At 38.4% G+C, this 12,979-nt stretch overlaps 1 protein-coding gene across 2 annotated transcripts in view; it reads left to right on the top strand.

Moving 5' to 3' along the window:
- Nucleotides 1–12,979, top strand: part of mctp2a (multiple C2 domains, transmembrane 2a) — a 41,194-nt gene that overhangs the window by 3,342 nt on the left and 24,873 nt on the right. The window contains exons 5-17 of one of the 2 annotated variants that reach the window (XM_055040623.1): nt 2,607–2,749; nt 2,875–2,951; nt 3,077–3,191; nt 3,268–3,288; nt 6,894–7,067; nt 7,743–7,873; nt 8,628–8,814; nt 8,898–8,991; nt 9,082–9,184; nt 9,263–9,365; nt 9,465–9,566; nt 10,719–10,793; nt 11,032–11,151. In XM_055040623.1, the coding sequence (XP_054896598.1) occupies nt 2,607–2,749; nt 2,875–2,951; nt 3,077–3,191; nt 3,268–3,288; nt 6,894–7,067; nt 7,743–7,873; nt 8,628–8,814; nt 8,898–8,991; nt 9,082–9,184; nt 9,263–9,365; nt 9,465–9,566; nt 10,719–10,793; nt 11,032–11,151 (1,445 nt within the window). Of the gene's footprint in view, nt 1–2,606; nt 2,750–2,874; nt 2,952–3,076; nt 3,192–3,267; nt 3,289–6,890; nt 7,068–7,742; nt 7,874–8,627; nt 8,815–8,897; nt 8,992–9,081; nt 9,185–9,262; nt 9,366–9,464; nt 9,567–10,718; nt 10,794–11,031; nt 11,152–12,979 lie in introns of both variants that reach the window. The other variant, XM_055040618.1, reaches the window with a different exon arrangement.

The raw sequence follows: 12,979 nt of genomic DNA, 5'->3' as shown, positions 1-12,979 counted from the left end.
GAGGCCTTAATGGAAGGTTGCATAAAACCTGCGTACATTTGTAATGTTTAAGCACAAAACAATGTAAAGTTTCATATTGGGAAAGAGTTAGTGTGATTAGGAAGAATGGGGTGTGTTTTCTGGTTTTGCTTTAATACACCTTTGCTATGAGAATGACAACAAAAAAAACATTAGGAAGTATGCAGTTAGACCAGTATGACAAAGCAGACTGCACTACAGTGGAAGCCTGTATTTCAAAAACAAAAACTGCAGTTGTTGTAGTAACCCCTCTTTAATTGCCTGCTGGATTTAAAAAGGAAAGGATTTTTCATGAATAGCTTTTATACATTTATTTATTTATTTTGAAAGGACCAAAAGTAAAAACAAACTCTGAAAATATATTTTTCTGTTTTATTTATTCATTTTGTAACATTTAATGAAAAAAGGTCACATGTTGTGAAAGTTTACATTTAAAGCTCTGCTTTAGCAATAATACCAACATAATAATTTATAGTGTCTGTAAAGTTATTCTAATTCTCTTATTCAGTTCAGAATATATTAAATACTGATGATTACTCCACATTGCTAATGAAATCCTAATCCTCTGAATTAAGTTTCTTTAAGCATCCCTGGAAGAATGCCTTTGTTGTGTGACTTATTGTAAAGGATGATGTTTTTCTGTTGGTTCCATGTGTTTTATCAAGTCTAATGTCAGAGCAGTAGACCACCAGGAATTTTAAAACATTTCATGCTTCTCTCAGCCAATGAGCTTCATGGAAATGCTTATTCATTTTATAGCAGAATTTGGCACCTTTCAACAGTGCCACAGTACCAATATCTGGATTACTAAGCATGGAGTCAATGTGCATTATTGACCCCTCAGGCCTGACCTAAATCCTTAATTTTTTAAAAAGTATCTATCTTATATACATTGATTTTTGACTTAAAAATATATTTACCTTAAGGAAGAAAAGACAGGGAAACCTTACATGATGATTTTTACAATAATTCTGATTCCATTCAGATCAGTTTAATATTTATACTTCAAAACAACAGCTTCCTCTGGTGGCCAAAAACAAAACTACAGCAAAACAAAAATACTGAAAAAAATTGTGCGGTCTCAAGCGTGATGAATTGCTGATATATTTTGAGTGTTTGGGGGACTTGCTTTTCTTTAAAAAATTTAAACTCAGATGTAAACTTAGCACTATCTAAACTTATGTTTAGAGGCAAAGATCCGTAAAGAAGGCCGGGGCAAATACAGCCCTCAGCAGCTGTGCGTGTTGGACAACATCAAAATCAACCTGAGAAGATTTATTGGTTATCTGGAAAAGGTGGTGAAGAAATAAGGACTTTGTGTTCTTCACATTGTGATCAGTTGTTGAGACATGAGGAGATGGCACAGTTGAGAAACCATTACTTATTTATATATTTTTTAAAAATAATTACTGTTTATAGTTGTTGGAGTTATGTGAATATTTCTTTTCCACTATTTTAAAAATATTTTAAAATGTTTTAAACTATTTTTAAAACATTTTAAAATGTTTTAAATTGTATTTAAAATATTTATTTAATGTTTTAAATATAATTACATCAGTTCATTTACAAAGTTTCAGGCTACTCTGCTGTTGACCATCAACTCTATTGCTATTTTCTCTTTTATTTTTCTAATCCTGTTGGGTAAAAGGAGACCCTCTAAGCCCAGCGTCGTGTGTTAGTTGAGATCTTACACTTCATGACAAGATGGCACAATGATGATGCAATGCCCATACACGCCCCCTGCCTCTGCACTGTTTGCCCAACAATCAGCACTGTGCCAAAGGGCCACCAATGGCACATACATTGTCATTACATATTCTGAAAGGGACCCACACCACCAGCCCCCCACTCCTTGGGGTTTTTGTTCTCCCCTCTTTTTCCTTTCTTCCCCCCATTAATTTCCATCGTCACCATTCTCACTCATGCCAGAGCTTTTTCGCCGTGCTAGCTGCCACATTCTCCTCCTGTCAAGTTGCCTGGAGGTTTCCCTGTCATGGGCTGGCAGGGTGGAGCTGCTGTGGGTCCTGCCTGCCTTTGCGAGATGTTCATTTGGAGTGGGGAGCTGACAGGCCTGACAGCCCATCCCCACAGGGCCTTTGTCATGTGATTCAAGCCTCCCCACAGGCTCTCTCAAGCACCCCTTTATTCCCCCTCTATACAAATGAAGGCATGGGGCTGGCTTTCATTTTTTTGGCCAATCTGCGTGCAATTGCAGAAACAAAGAAGTCCGATACCCCCACCTCGCTCCCAGACGGACTTTCTTAACAGGCTTGGGAGATTAACACTGGTTGCTTCTAGATTTTGGGGTTCTGGTTGCCTCATGCTGGCGAGTGTTTCTACTCTTTTGACAATTAAACGGCTACTTTCCTGGTTTCGCCATGTGTGGTGTGCACATCCTGCCCCCAAATGACAGTACCTCACATAATTGTCGTGGGGGAAGGGTGTGTATTGTCCTACACATAGTGCATATGCATGGTAAAAATACACTCTCTGAAAATGTTTGCATAAAAATATCCCTTCTAATATTATCTGAAAGTTGCACATTCATTTATTAGTGTGGTGAAAATTTTTTATGTAATTAATTTCAGCTTCAAGTGATCCATATGTGAAGTTCAAAATTGAAGGGAAGCAATTCTATAAAAGCAAAGTGGTTTACAAGAACCTGAATCCACGATGGAACGAATCCTTCTCTCATCCGCTTCGAGACAGACACCATGATGTGGAACTTCGGGTAGGCATTTTTTTGTTTAAGCACAGGCACAGACTTATTAGTAGCCATTACTAACTCAATACAGTTCAAACTCAAAACATTTATTTTTTATGAGATGTATTAAATAGATTAGAACAATGTTGCAGGTCTATGATAAAAATCTCACAGCTGATGACTTCATGGGTTCAAGCACTATTTCTCTGAAAAACCTTGAGTTGCACAAGTGAGTACTTGATCGATGCATTTCATGTGAATTTTATGATTTAATTAAAAGTAAAAATAAAATAATAATTATATATATGTATATATATAATCTTAAGTGATTATGGTTTGTAACCTGTCCTCCAGAACACATGAACTCGAGTTGCCTCTTGAGGACCCTAAGAGCAAAGAAGATGACATGGGAGTTATTGTTCTCGAAGTCCGCTTGAATTTCCGAGATGCTACAGTGAAAAGAGGCAATGTATGAATATGCCTGGCATTTAAAATGTTTGCAGATTGAATTTTCTAATACTAATGAATGTTTTTTCTTATTTTAGAGATTTCTGCCAAAAAAGAAGGTAACTACTTAAATGTTTTTCACATTTTATTTTATATTAAATTTGTTCTGAGTATGATTACTGTAGTATTCTTCAAATAAAGCTTTTCTTTTATTGGGAAGTTCTTACCCACAAAAGCAGTAGGGGGCAGTAGCTCACTGTGAAATAGTAAAACAAAGAATTATGAGTATGTTATGGACCCTGGCTTTTGTGTGTAACCTTGTTTCACCAGAGCCAATATATATGTACTTCTATTCAGAGGATGTTTAATTAACCTTTTAGCCATGATTATATGGTATTTAAGCAATTAAGAACTGTGGCAAAATCTTGTACATTTCAGAATCTGAATATTTCACCTTGAATTTGTCACCGGAAGTTTTTGCTAAGTATTCCATAGGAGTATTTTGTTTAGCAGTAAACAAAGTTTAATTTCCCCCTCAACTGGTTTTCAATACACCAATACTGTAATTAGATTCAGAGTGAAATTAGAGGGTTGCTGCTTGGGACTCGCTCTGCAGCGAGTGGGTTTATCTTCACACCTATGCTGTCACTACATCTGCCACTGTTCAGTCTCTTGATGGTCCAGCAGACAATCTCAATTTGAAATGAGATGACAAAGAAATGAATGCCATTTTCCTTCAATGTTGTAGGTTATCCGCTGCAGATGGTTAAAGATACTCAAAGGGAGGCAGAGATGCGCAGTGGGACTATACACAACGTTCTACCCATTTAAATCAGCCTGCTAATTTAACAATGTAGCAATGCAGAATTTTCCCCCTGATTTGTTTTTGAGAAACGTACAGTATCTTATTGCATTTAACACCTATTGTGGTCTTACTGCTCAGCTCCCCCTACGTTGGTACATCATTTTCTCCCTCTATGATACCACCACAGAGACCGAGAATGGCAAGTGCCTGAGTAAAACTCTGCTGTGTGATAGTGTTTCAAACAGGAGGGGGCGTGTGGGAGAAGCGGAAAAGCGAAGGGTGGGTGGTGGTGGGCTCGGGCTGTTCAAGGCACGTTGCCAATGTGAGATGCCTTAGATCGGTAGGGCTGATAATTCCCAGGCATGGTGGGCAATAACCCAGATGTTAGAATGTAATATCACAGCTGTGGATGGACAGTGCTGAGGTACCAGCCAAATGGACCTGGGTCTGAGCTCATCATGCTTGTCCCCATGCTGTCCCACCATATGGAAGCAATCGTGCAGCCCTTTTAGGACCAGGAATAGATTCTCTTTAGGGGCCACTTACAGTTAAGTGGAATTGTTTTATTGGCCGCTGAGATAGAAATGTGTCCAAGATAAACACTTGGGATGACTTGGCTGAGGCCTGTTTTATATCGCTCCCTCTACTCCCTCTTGTTCCTCTTCTTTTGAAGGGGCTGATATTTATAGGGCTGTGCTGTGGTATTCCATGTTAATTCAGGTCCCTGAGATATGCTTTGATCCCCTCTGGATTGGGTGGCAATGTGGGTTATGACCCTCTAGCTAAGAGGAGGGGCCCCCCGAGTGGCAGGGGGAGTTGCAGCTAGGCCGTTTGAAGCGGCATCGCCGGGGCAGCCGAAGGAGAGAGGCAATCAAAGAGGCTAGAGCAGATTACGCTCCTGCTCTTTAATTACAGTCAGCTCTACACAACCTCTGTGCTGTTTGTTTTTACAGCCCTGGCCTATCACTGCATGGCCTCACGGGAACTGCAACATGGAAACATATCAAGGCCTCCTTTCCTCTCTACATCCTCTGTGGCACATAGCACAAGTAGAGAGTTTGCTGTTTTTTTATTTCCTTTATCTTCTTAAGTGTTTTAAAACTACTCTTATTTTTAAAGCGGCACTTGTGAAAAATATTGCTTGAATCAAGGTTCCATCTCTCCATATACAGTTGTGGGTTTTGCCAATTCCAAATTTAAGGTCTTATATTTCTACAAAAATGTGCCTTAAATTCAGAATGAATCTGAGCTGAGAGCTCCAGAAATCTGAATGTAAAAAAGTTGAAATTTTGACATGAGAAAGTATATAGGAACCCTGTTGTTAAATTAAGTCTGGATATATTAGACAGTGTGCAGTAAACTCTGATGCCGGCCATACATACTGCATGTATGCATAATTTGCTGATGAGAGAGCTGTATGGTTAGCATCATTACTCACTGCTGCCTGCTGTCTCTGCTGCAGTATGCCAAGTGTCCTGCCTCCCCACACTCAGTCTGGGAGCCAGTGATGAGTGGGACTGTCACAGCCAGGGACATCTGGCTGTTCGCTGACGGTCCTCTCTTCCTGCCTTTCCTGGAAACCTCCATGGTGTAAGCCTTGCATGTCAGTAAAGACGTGCTAATGTGCTTCAATAGAGATAGCCCTATATAATGTAAACCTTTGTCCTACTTTCAGGCAGGAAGTTAACGCGATAAAGTGTTAGGCTGAGGAAGTATCATTATTAAAATAAATAAATAAAAAAAGCTCTAACTATGTACAGGCACATACAAATCTTATAAAGATGCATAAAACCTTAAAGTAAGCTGTTATGGCCATGGTAGATGATTGATTTTTGCGACTGGTGAACCATTTCTGTCTTCTTGGCCAGTCGATTTGGATCACAATCTTGCTGAGAAACCAAATTAAAATACATTTTTGGCTTTGTTGCAGAGGTCACTAAATATTTATTTGAAATCTTCTGCTATTTCAAAGAATTAATGATTCCACACTTTCTAAGAAGGCTAGCAAGGGAAAGGTGGTCACAGAACCACAGATCATCTTACTTTAGGTAAGGAGGGTTTTTCCCATATATTTTTAATCAGTGACATGCCAAATCCACAGAGAGTGAGACATTTTAATCTTAAAGCATGGAATTCCAGTTCAAGCTGCCCAGAGAAAACTCCAAATGTTTTATTTTTGTGATTGTTGGTGGAAAATTGCTTGTGGCAGTGCTTCCACCATCACCATATTGATTGTGTTTGATTAAGACTTGGGGAGGCCAAGATGAACTTTGAAGTTTTAACTTTCTTTGCTATGTTCCTCCCTCTGATGGCGAGGATAAATATGGACATTCAAAAAAGCATTCTTAAAGGCTGATGAATCTGTGAGCTTATATGTTGTAGATATGCTGGAATTTTTAAAATGTCAGTTTAAATATTGTTTCTTTTAGGTCTTTTAAGTCTCTCGGCTCACATTTCAACCTTCACATTTCTTCTTGATGTTTTATTTTTGACTAAACAAAATGTAAAAACTAGTTAATAAAGTGCAAGAAATTAACTTTGCTGTAAATTAGTGATTGTTATTTAAACTTTAGCTTTGGATTATTAAATATTCAATACATGGTGCCATTTTGGTCACTGTACAATTGTACTTGTTTGTTTTGCCTTGTTTACTAAAAGGCGAAGCACCAGCATGCTGTCTTGTTTTGTAGTATGAAACCTTCAATAAACATGTCAACTTTGCAATTTTCTTTCAAGTTACATAACCCAAGAGTTTATTCTTTGGTTTGATATTATTAAACCTAAATTGTTGCTCCTTTTTTCTACAGTGAATAAATATTAAAATTTGGATTCTCTTAAACTATCAGAGTGAGATTATGCTGCAAATAGATATTTACTTTGAGGCTCTTTAAAGCATGACCTTCTTTTGTTCTACAGCAGCAGAACCAGGGCCAAACTCCATGGACTAATGACCCACCAAAAAATCAGCTGAAGAGCCAGATGTGGACAGGCATACTCCAGGTCACTCTGGTGGAGGGACAACACATGCCACGGTGTGGTCATGGTGACGTCTATGTCTGCTTCCGCCTTGGGGATCAAAAATACAAAAGCAAGGTTGGCCTTTTTTTGTGTTTCTTTTTGTTGTTGTTTGTTTATATTGTTTTGTTTTTTTCTTCCCACATCTACTCTCCCTATTCCTATTGCTTTTTTAGCCTTTCCGGTTTACTTTTTTTCCAGCTGCTATCTCTCCACTTCCCAGCTTCTCTCTCCCAGCAGGTGGCCGTCAGTGACTCACCTGCACCTTGGCTCACTGGGCCATGGCAGAGTCAGCTCATTAGACCAGACAGGGCTGCCACTCGCTTCTTACTGTGCTGCAAAGTGCTGGGCTTCATTGCCTTCATTTACATACCCAGCATGCCCTATTCGTCTTACCTGTATTTGTTGGCTTACCCCCCCGATGATTCTATGGTGCACTTGTCTCGTGTTGTCGTGTCATTTCTTTGTAAACCACTCTGCTTTCCTCTCTGCTTGTTTGTTTGTTGAACAAAGCTGATTCTAATTGGAAGCTGTCAGTGTTTACAATCCCAGAGTGGCAACCAAGGTGTACCCGTACAAGCTCACACAACTCGATACACATACACAGCACACCTCTCTTTTTTTCCCCTGTCTCCTGCTTCATTCGGATCAGGCTGAACAAAGACCTGATGTGATAAACCTATCATTCCATTAAGCATCTGTGTTTTTGTGTTATTGTATATTAGCTAAAAACTGTCCCTTACTGTTTTCTAGAACCTTTGCATTCAGCCAAATCCCCAGTGGAGAGAGCAGTTTGACTTCAATAAATTTGAAGACGTCATGGAGCCTTTACAGGTGGAGGTGTGCGCAAAGAAAGGGCGGAAGGGTACAGAATCATGGGGGGCGTGAGTATTTACTTGTTGATACTGGTAACTTTCCCACATTTGCTGTTTACGGAATTTTGTTCAGTCTCTGCAGGCTCTTAAAACCAAAATACATAGCATTATATTTTAGAGACAGAAAACCTACAAAACTCAAAAATGTTGTGATAGTAATAGGTAATGAAGCAAATTTTCTGAAATAAACAAAAGTTTTTTGAGTCCATCCCAGTAAAAACAAAAGTACTTGAAAGTTCTCCATAGGGTGCTGGTTTGCTAGATCTACTAGCTACTGCACTCAGACAAACCTGACCTCTTCAGAGGACAAATCACTCTTCTTTCTGAACTAAAATTTCTGCTGAAGCTCTTACAGTCATTATATCTGTGTTTGGTGACCATTGCATTATTACCTGAGCTTAATATTCCAAACACCATTATTCACTAACGTTTTGCTGTGATCTCAGCACACTTTTTGTCTATCAAATATTTCTTGAAAAAATTATTGGCAATATTATATAACATATATCCTTTAATATTATTTTATCTTATAAAGTCCATAATGTAGCCAGATTCCAAAATGGGTCTTAAATTGCCCTTAATTTTGAATTAAGTTCCAATTTTATAATTATAGTTGAAAAAGATGGTGGTATTGTACAGTAGTAATTTTAACATATTTTTTGTGACTCATTTGTTTTAAATGTAATCATAACGGTGTGAAAATGGTATCAAAAATTGTAAATGTGACAGCCGTAAAACTGACATAAGTCTTGTTGTGTTTCAGGTTGGACATTGAGGTATGGAAGCTTCCATTTAATGAAAGAATGGATCACAATTATGTGTTGAACCCCGGAAAAGGCAAGCTGGTCTTCCTGGTCACGCTGAGACCCTGCTGGGGCGTCTCCATCTCTGATGCTGAAAAACCCACGTTGGCGAATCAAGATGAGAGAGACGCAGTGATGGAAAGATTTGTATGTAACAATATCAAGACTACTAAAATGTTGGCCTTTTTCAAGTTATCATTTACTTTTTAATTCCAATTTGTTTCTTTCAGAGTTTGAAAAACTCTCACAAGTGTTTACAAGATGTTGGTTTCCTTCAGATCAGTGTGCTAAAAGCAAACGATCTTCCAGCCACAGACATTAATGGTAAAAATCCATTTATCTTTTCATCTGCTGTGTTCATATTAATTGCCTCTTCTTTGCCTTAGACAATAGAACGTCCTTTGCGATTTGCAGGAAAAAGCAATCCTTTTGTGGTTGTTGAACTTGGGAACTGCAAACTTCAAACTCACACTGTTAGCAGAAGCGTCAATCCAGAGTGGTACAAGACCTTTACATTGTAAGAAAACTTTTCAAATAGATCCCATCACCTTGGATTTTTGTTACTATATTAAAGGTGTGTGTGTGTTTTTTAAAGCCCAATAAAGGACATTCATGATGTTGTGGAGGTGACTGTCTTTGATGAAAATGGTGACAAATCCTCAAACTTTCTGGGAAAAGTAGCTATCCCTTTACTGACAGTAAGTCTCTGAATTTTATGTGTAAAACACTAAATATAAATACAGTCTCAGATACATTTACAAAATGCACACATTAACTGTATTTTTAAATTCTGAAAGGTTCAGAACGGTGAGCAGATGTGTCTGCTCTTGAAGAAAGAAAGCCTTGAAAGAACTTCCAAAGGGACCATCACACTGGTGCTAGAGGTCATCTATAACAAAGTGAGGATCAATTTGAATGTGTTGGAGATGAATCAGTAATTTTTATAAAAGGTATCCCTCGGTTTTAAGGAGGATGGAATGTTCTTCTCTCTTCCATCTTAGACAGGAAGGCAGACATCTGACATAAAGGATGTGATTTTAAATGGTCTGTTTCTTAAAGTCCTGGAGTGACCAAAGTTTTTTAGAACTGCAATGAATGTTGAGTAAGGCAGTACTGGCCCTTTGCCATTTGTTTCTGCATATTGCTGCTCAGCTGACTGAAAGAGATAAAACACTTTAAACAAACAACTGGATACGTTTTTATTTTTCCAGGCTTATGAGAGACAGCTTTGTTGCTTGGAAATATTTCTGATGGTAAAAAGTGCAGAAAGCAATAATGCATTTAAAAAAAAATAAAACTAGAGTTAGCAAATTATGAGCAACATGTTTATTAGGAGAAATTACATCTTGGCCACCAAAGCAGACTAATTAGCCACCTTACACTTAATCCAATCAGTCTGATCAGGTAATGATTTTCTGATAAGGGACCTTGATCACTCTAAAGGAGAACAGGAAGACTGCTTTATAATTGTCTGGATTTAGAATGTATATATTTTTCAGTGCAAAAATGAAATGTAAAAAAAGACTTTATTAGCAAAACAAATCTACCCCCTAATGATAATCTAAGCATAAGAAACAAAACATTCAGAAAGAAACAGCGAGCAAACTCAATAGTGCAGTCTACTTACAGTGTTTCTGATGAATAATCTAAAATTACCATTTAGTTTATTGGTATTTTGGAAGCTAAAAGGAAGACTGATTTATGGTCCAATTGTGGATTCTAAAACTTAAATCCAAGATGTTAACATGAAAGAAAAGTGAAATCAAAAGTCTTGGGGACACGTCAACACACAGAGACAGCAGCTAGAAATAAAAAGAATGGACCACCTTACTTGATTTCCGATTTGTTGCCTTTTCATTTTATGGAATCCACAGGCATGTGTGTGAATGCGTTAAGTACTGCTAAGTACTGTGTCTAGAAAATTGTGGTGTTTATATTTTTTGTCACAATGACCCTTGTTTGAGATTTCAACAATATATAGTGCAAAATGTACACTGTGGAATAAAGAGAATGTGGTAAAAGTACTGCATTAATTTTTGTTCTGGTCTCAGGTCAGAGCTGGGGTCAAAACCTTCCAACCAAAGGAGGCAAAATTAATCGAGCAAAATCCAAAGTTCAACAAGAAGGTGATCTCCCAGCTTCTTTTTTTTTTGTTGCTATTCTTAACAAATTAGGAAAAAAATAGACAAGACAGTCACATTCCAACTTACAGATATTTAGGATTTTTTATAAATGATTATCAAACTAATTTGTTTAATTGTCTTTGATTATTAAGGCTGATTTAACTGCAATTCAAACCCATGAACTATATGTTCAGTAACAAATGATTCTAACTGTTGTTTTTTTCAAATTATTTTCTTCCAGATCCTTGCCAGGAATATATATCGAGTTCGAGAAATCAGCACAGCAGTTCTGTACACGTTACAGTACATTAAAAGCTGTTTTCAGTGGGAGAACAGACAACGGAGTCTAATAGCCTTTCTGGTAAGTCATTGTCTTATGTTAATGAACTCTTTTCGAGCCTTGAGGCGAGCAAGTTTTGTCTCGTTTCACTGCAGATCGCCGTTAACTCTTTTCAAGCGAATGAGATGTCGAGGCAAATCTTTGCTTTAGCCATTTTCTCTGTACTGGTCTTTTTCCCATGAAAAAACCCAAAAAACTCCAGCATTGGCTTACTTTGTTTTAGCCGTGCGTATGCAATGGATGTGATTTATCCTTTGAATCAAACCGCACTTGGCTTTTCTTCAGTTCTGATGACATTAGAGTATATTTGAAAGGGTGGGGTTTGGGCATTTGTGCATCTGACTTCTTCGCAAAGCCTAACCCAGGGGATGGTGTAAGGAGGATCACAGTCTGAGCTTCCTTTGTTGGAGTAGTGACAGTCTGCCTCTGAGGTTTAAACCTTGTTTAAATGTCTCTGTTTAGCTGTTTTTAATGAGGGTGTGTGATCTTAGGTCCTAAGCTTAAATAATCTGAAAGCACCTAGTGAATCTCCCAGAGCACAGTGCATGTAATGTCATGATTAAGAGTGTACAATTGCCATGAAAGCCCTGCCAGCACTGTGTCAGGGTGAGGAAGCGGTCACAGACAGGGTGTGTGAAGAAACTCTCCTTTTACCGCCTTTCTTCTGTCTAGTGCGTCTCAGGATGACATGCAATTCATACCTGGTGTATTCTATAAGCCCTGCTCAGTGATACTGAGGTGCAAATCCCCTCAGGCACCAACCGGGCTCAGTGTATCACAGCCTTTAGAACAGCACAGCATACAGACAGACAGGCGGACACACAGACAGGAAGATGGAGAACAATGCGGGCAATTGTGTAAGGATAGAGTGTGGGAGGCAGGCTGCTATCTGGAAAAGAAAGTTGGAGCTCAAAAAGAGGAAGACGGCTCAGAGAGAGTGGGGGGCAGATAGCAGGGGACTCGGAGGCAGACAGGAAGGCTTGGATGCAGGCAGGATTGCAGTCCGACAGGTGACAGGTCAGCGGGATGGGGCCTTCTTTCTCCACCTATAATTAGATCCTCCGCAGGCAAGGTGTACGTGCTGTAAAACACTATAATCTCTCATTTCCACTTCCATTCCACCTGCTGTTTTAGGAGTACATTGTGCAAATAGAGCTTTTTCAGAGAGAAGGACAAGACTTGCATTGTACCTTTATTTTTATCGATGTAGTGAAGTTGGACTTCAAGTAGTTAATTAGCATGGGGCTGTCATTTCTATGAAGGTTTAAAAACTTATAGTTTCAGATCACAAAAATGTTTCCTCGTGCTGTTCTTTAAAGGAGATACCAACGAGAATGCTGAGATATCCAAAGTTTTTTTCTCTTATATGAAGTACAGAGTACCTCTCACTCACATGCCCTCTCCAACATGTTGCTGCACACTTCCTGTCAGCTGTTTGAAAGATGACCACTAAATTTTTCTATGTCTGACATGAAAAACAACTATAGCATATAAATGAATGAATACATTTTATTAATCCTCGAGGGAAATTCGCTTATTCAGAGATTTAGAAATGCTTTCCATTCTAAAAAATTGGGCAGTCATGATTTGTGTATTTAAGAAGCAAGATCCATCACTGGGCCAAAATGAGAACGAGCAACTTATCATCTGCATGTTTGTAAGCAGTTGAATGCAGTCTAGCACCTGAGCTGTAGAGATCTGTAGAGATTCTTCAAATCTAACAAAGATGTTTCTAACAGTTTGTCCTCATTCATGCAGGAAAATTTATTTGATGTGCTGATATTTTAAATATGTTAATAAAAGTATACAGAGGTCATTCAAGGTCACTATATTGCACTAGCATCCCTAA

Source organism: Poeciliopsis prolifica, unplaced genomic scaffold, assembly GCF_027474105.1.
Source record: "Poeciliopsis prolifica strain line A6 unplaced genomic scaffold, Auburn_PproV2 SCAFFOLD001, whole genome shotgun sequence".
NCBI lineage: Eukaryota > Metazoa > Chordata > Actinopteri > Cyprinodontiformes > Poeciliidae > Poeciliopsis > Poeciliopsis prolifica.
The sequence above is the reverse complement of the archived record's forward strand: the minus strand, read 5'-3'. Positions and strand labels throughout refer to the sequence as shown.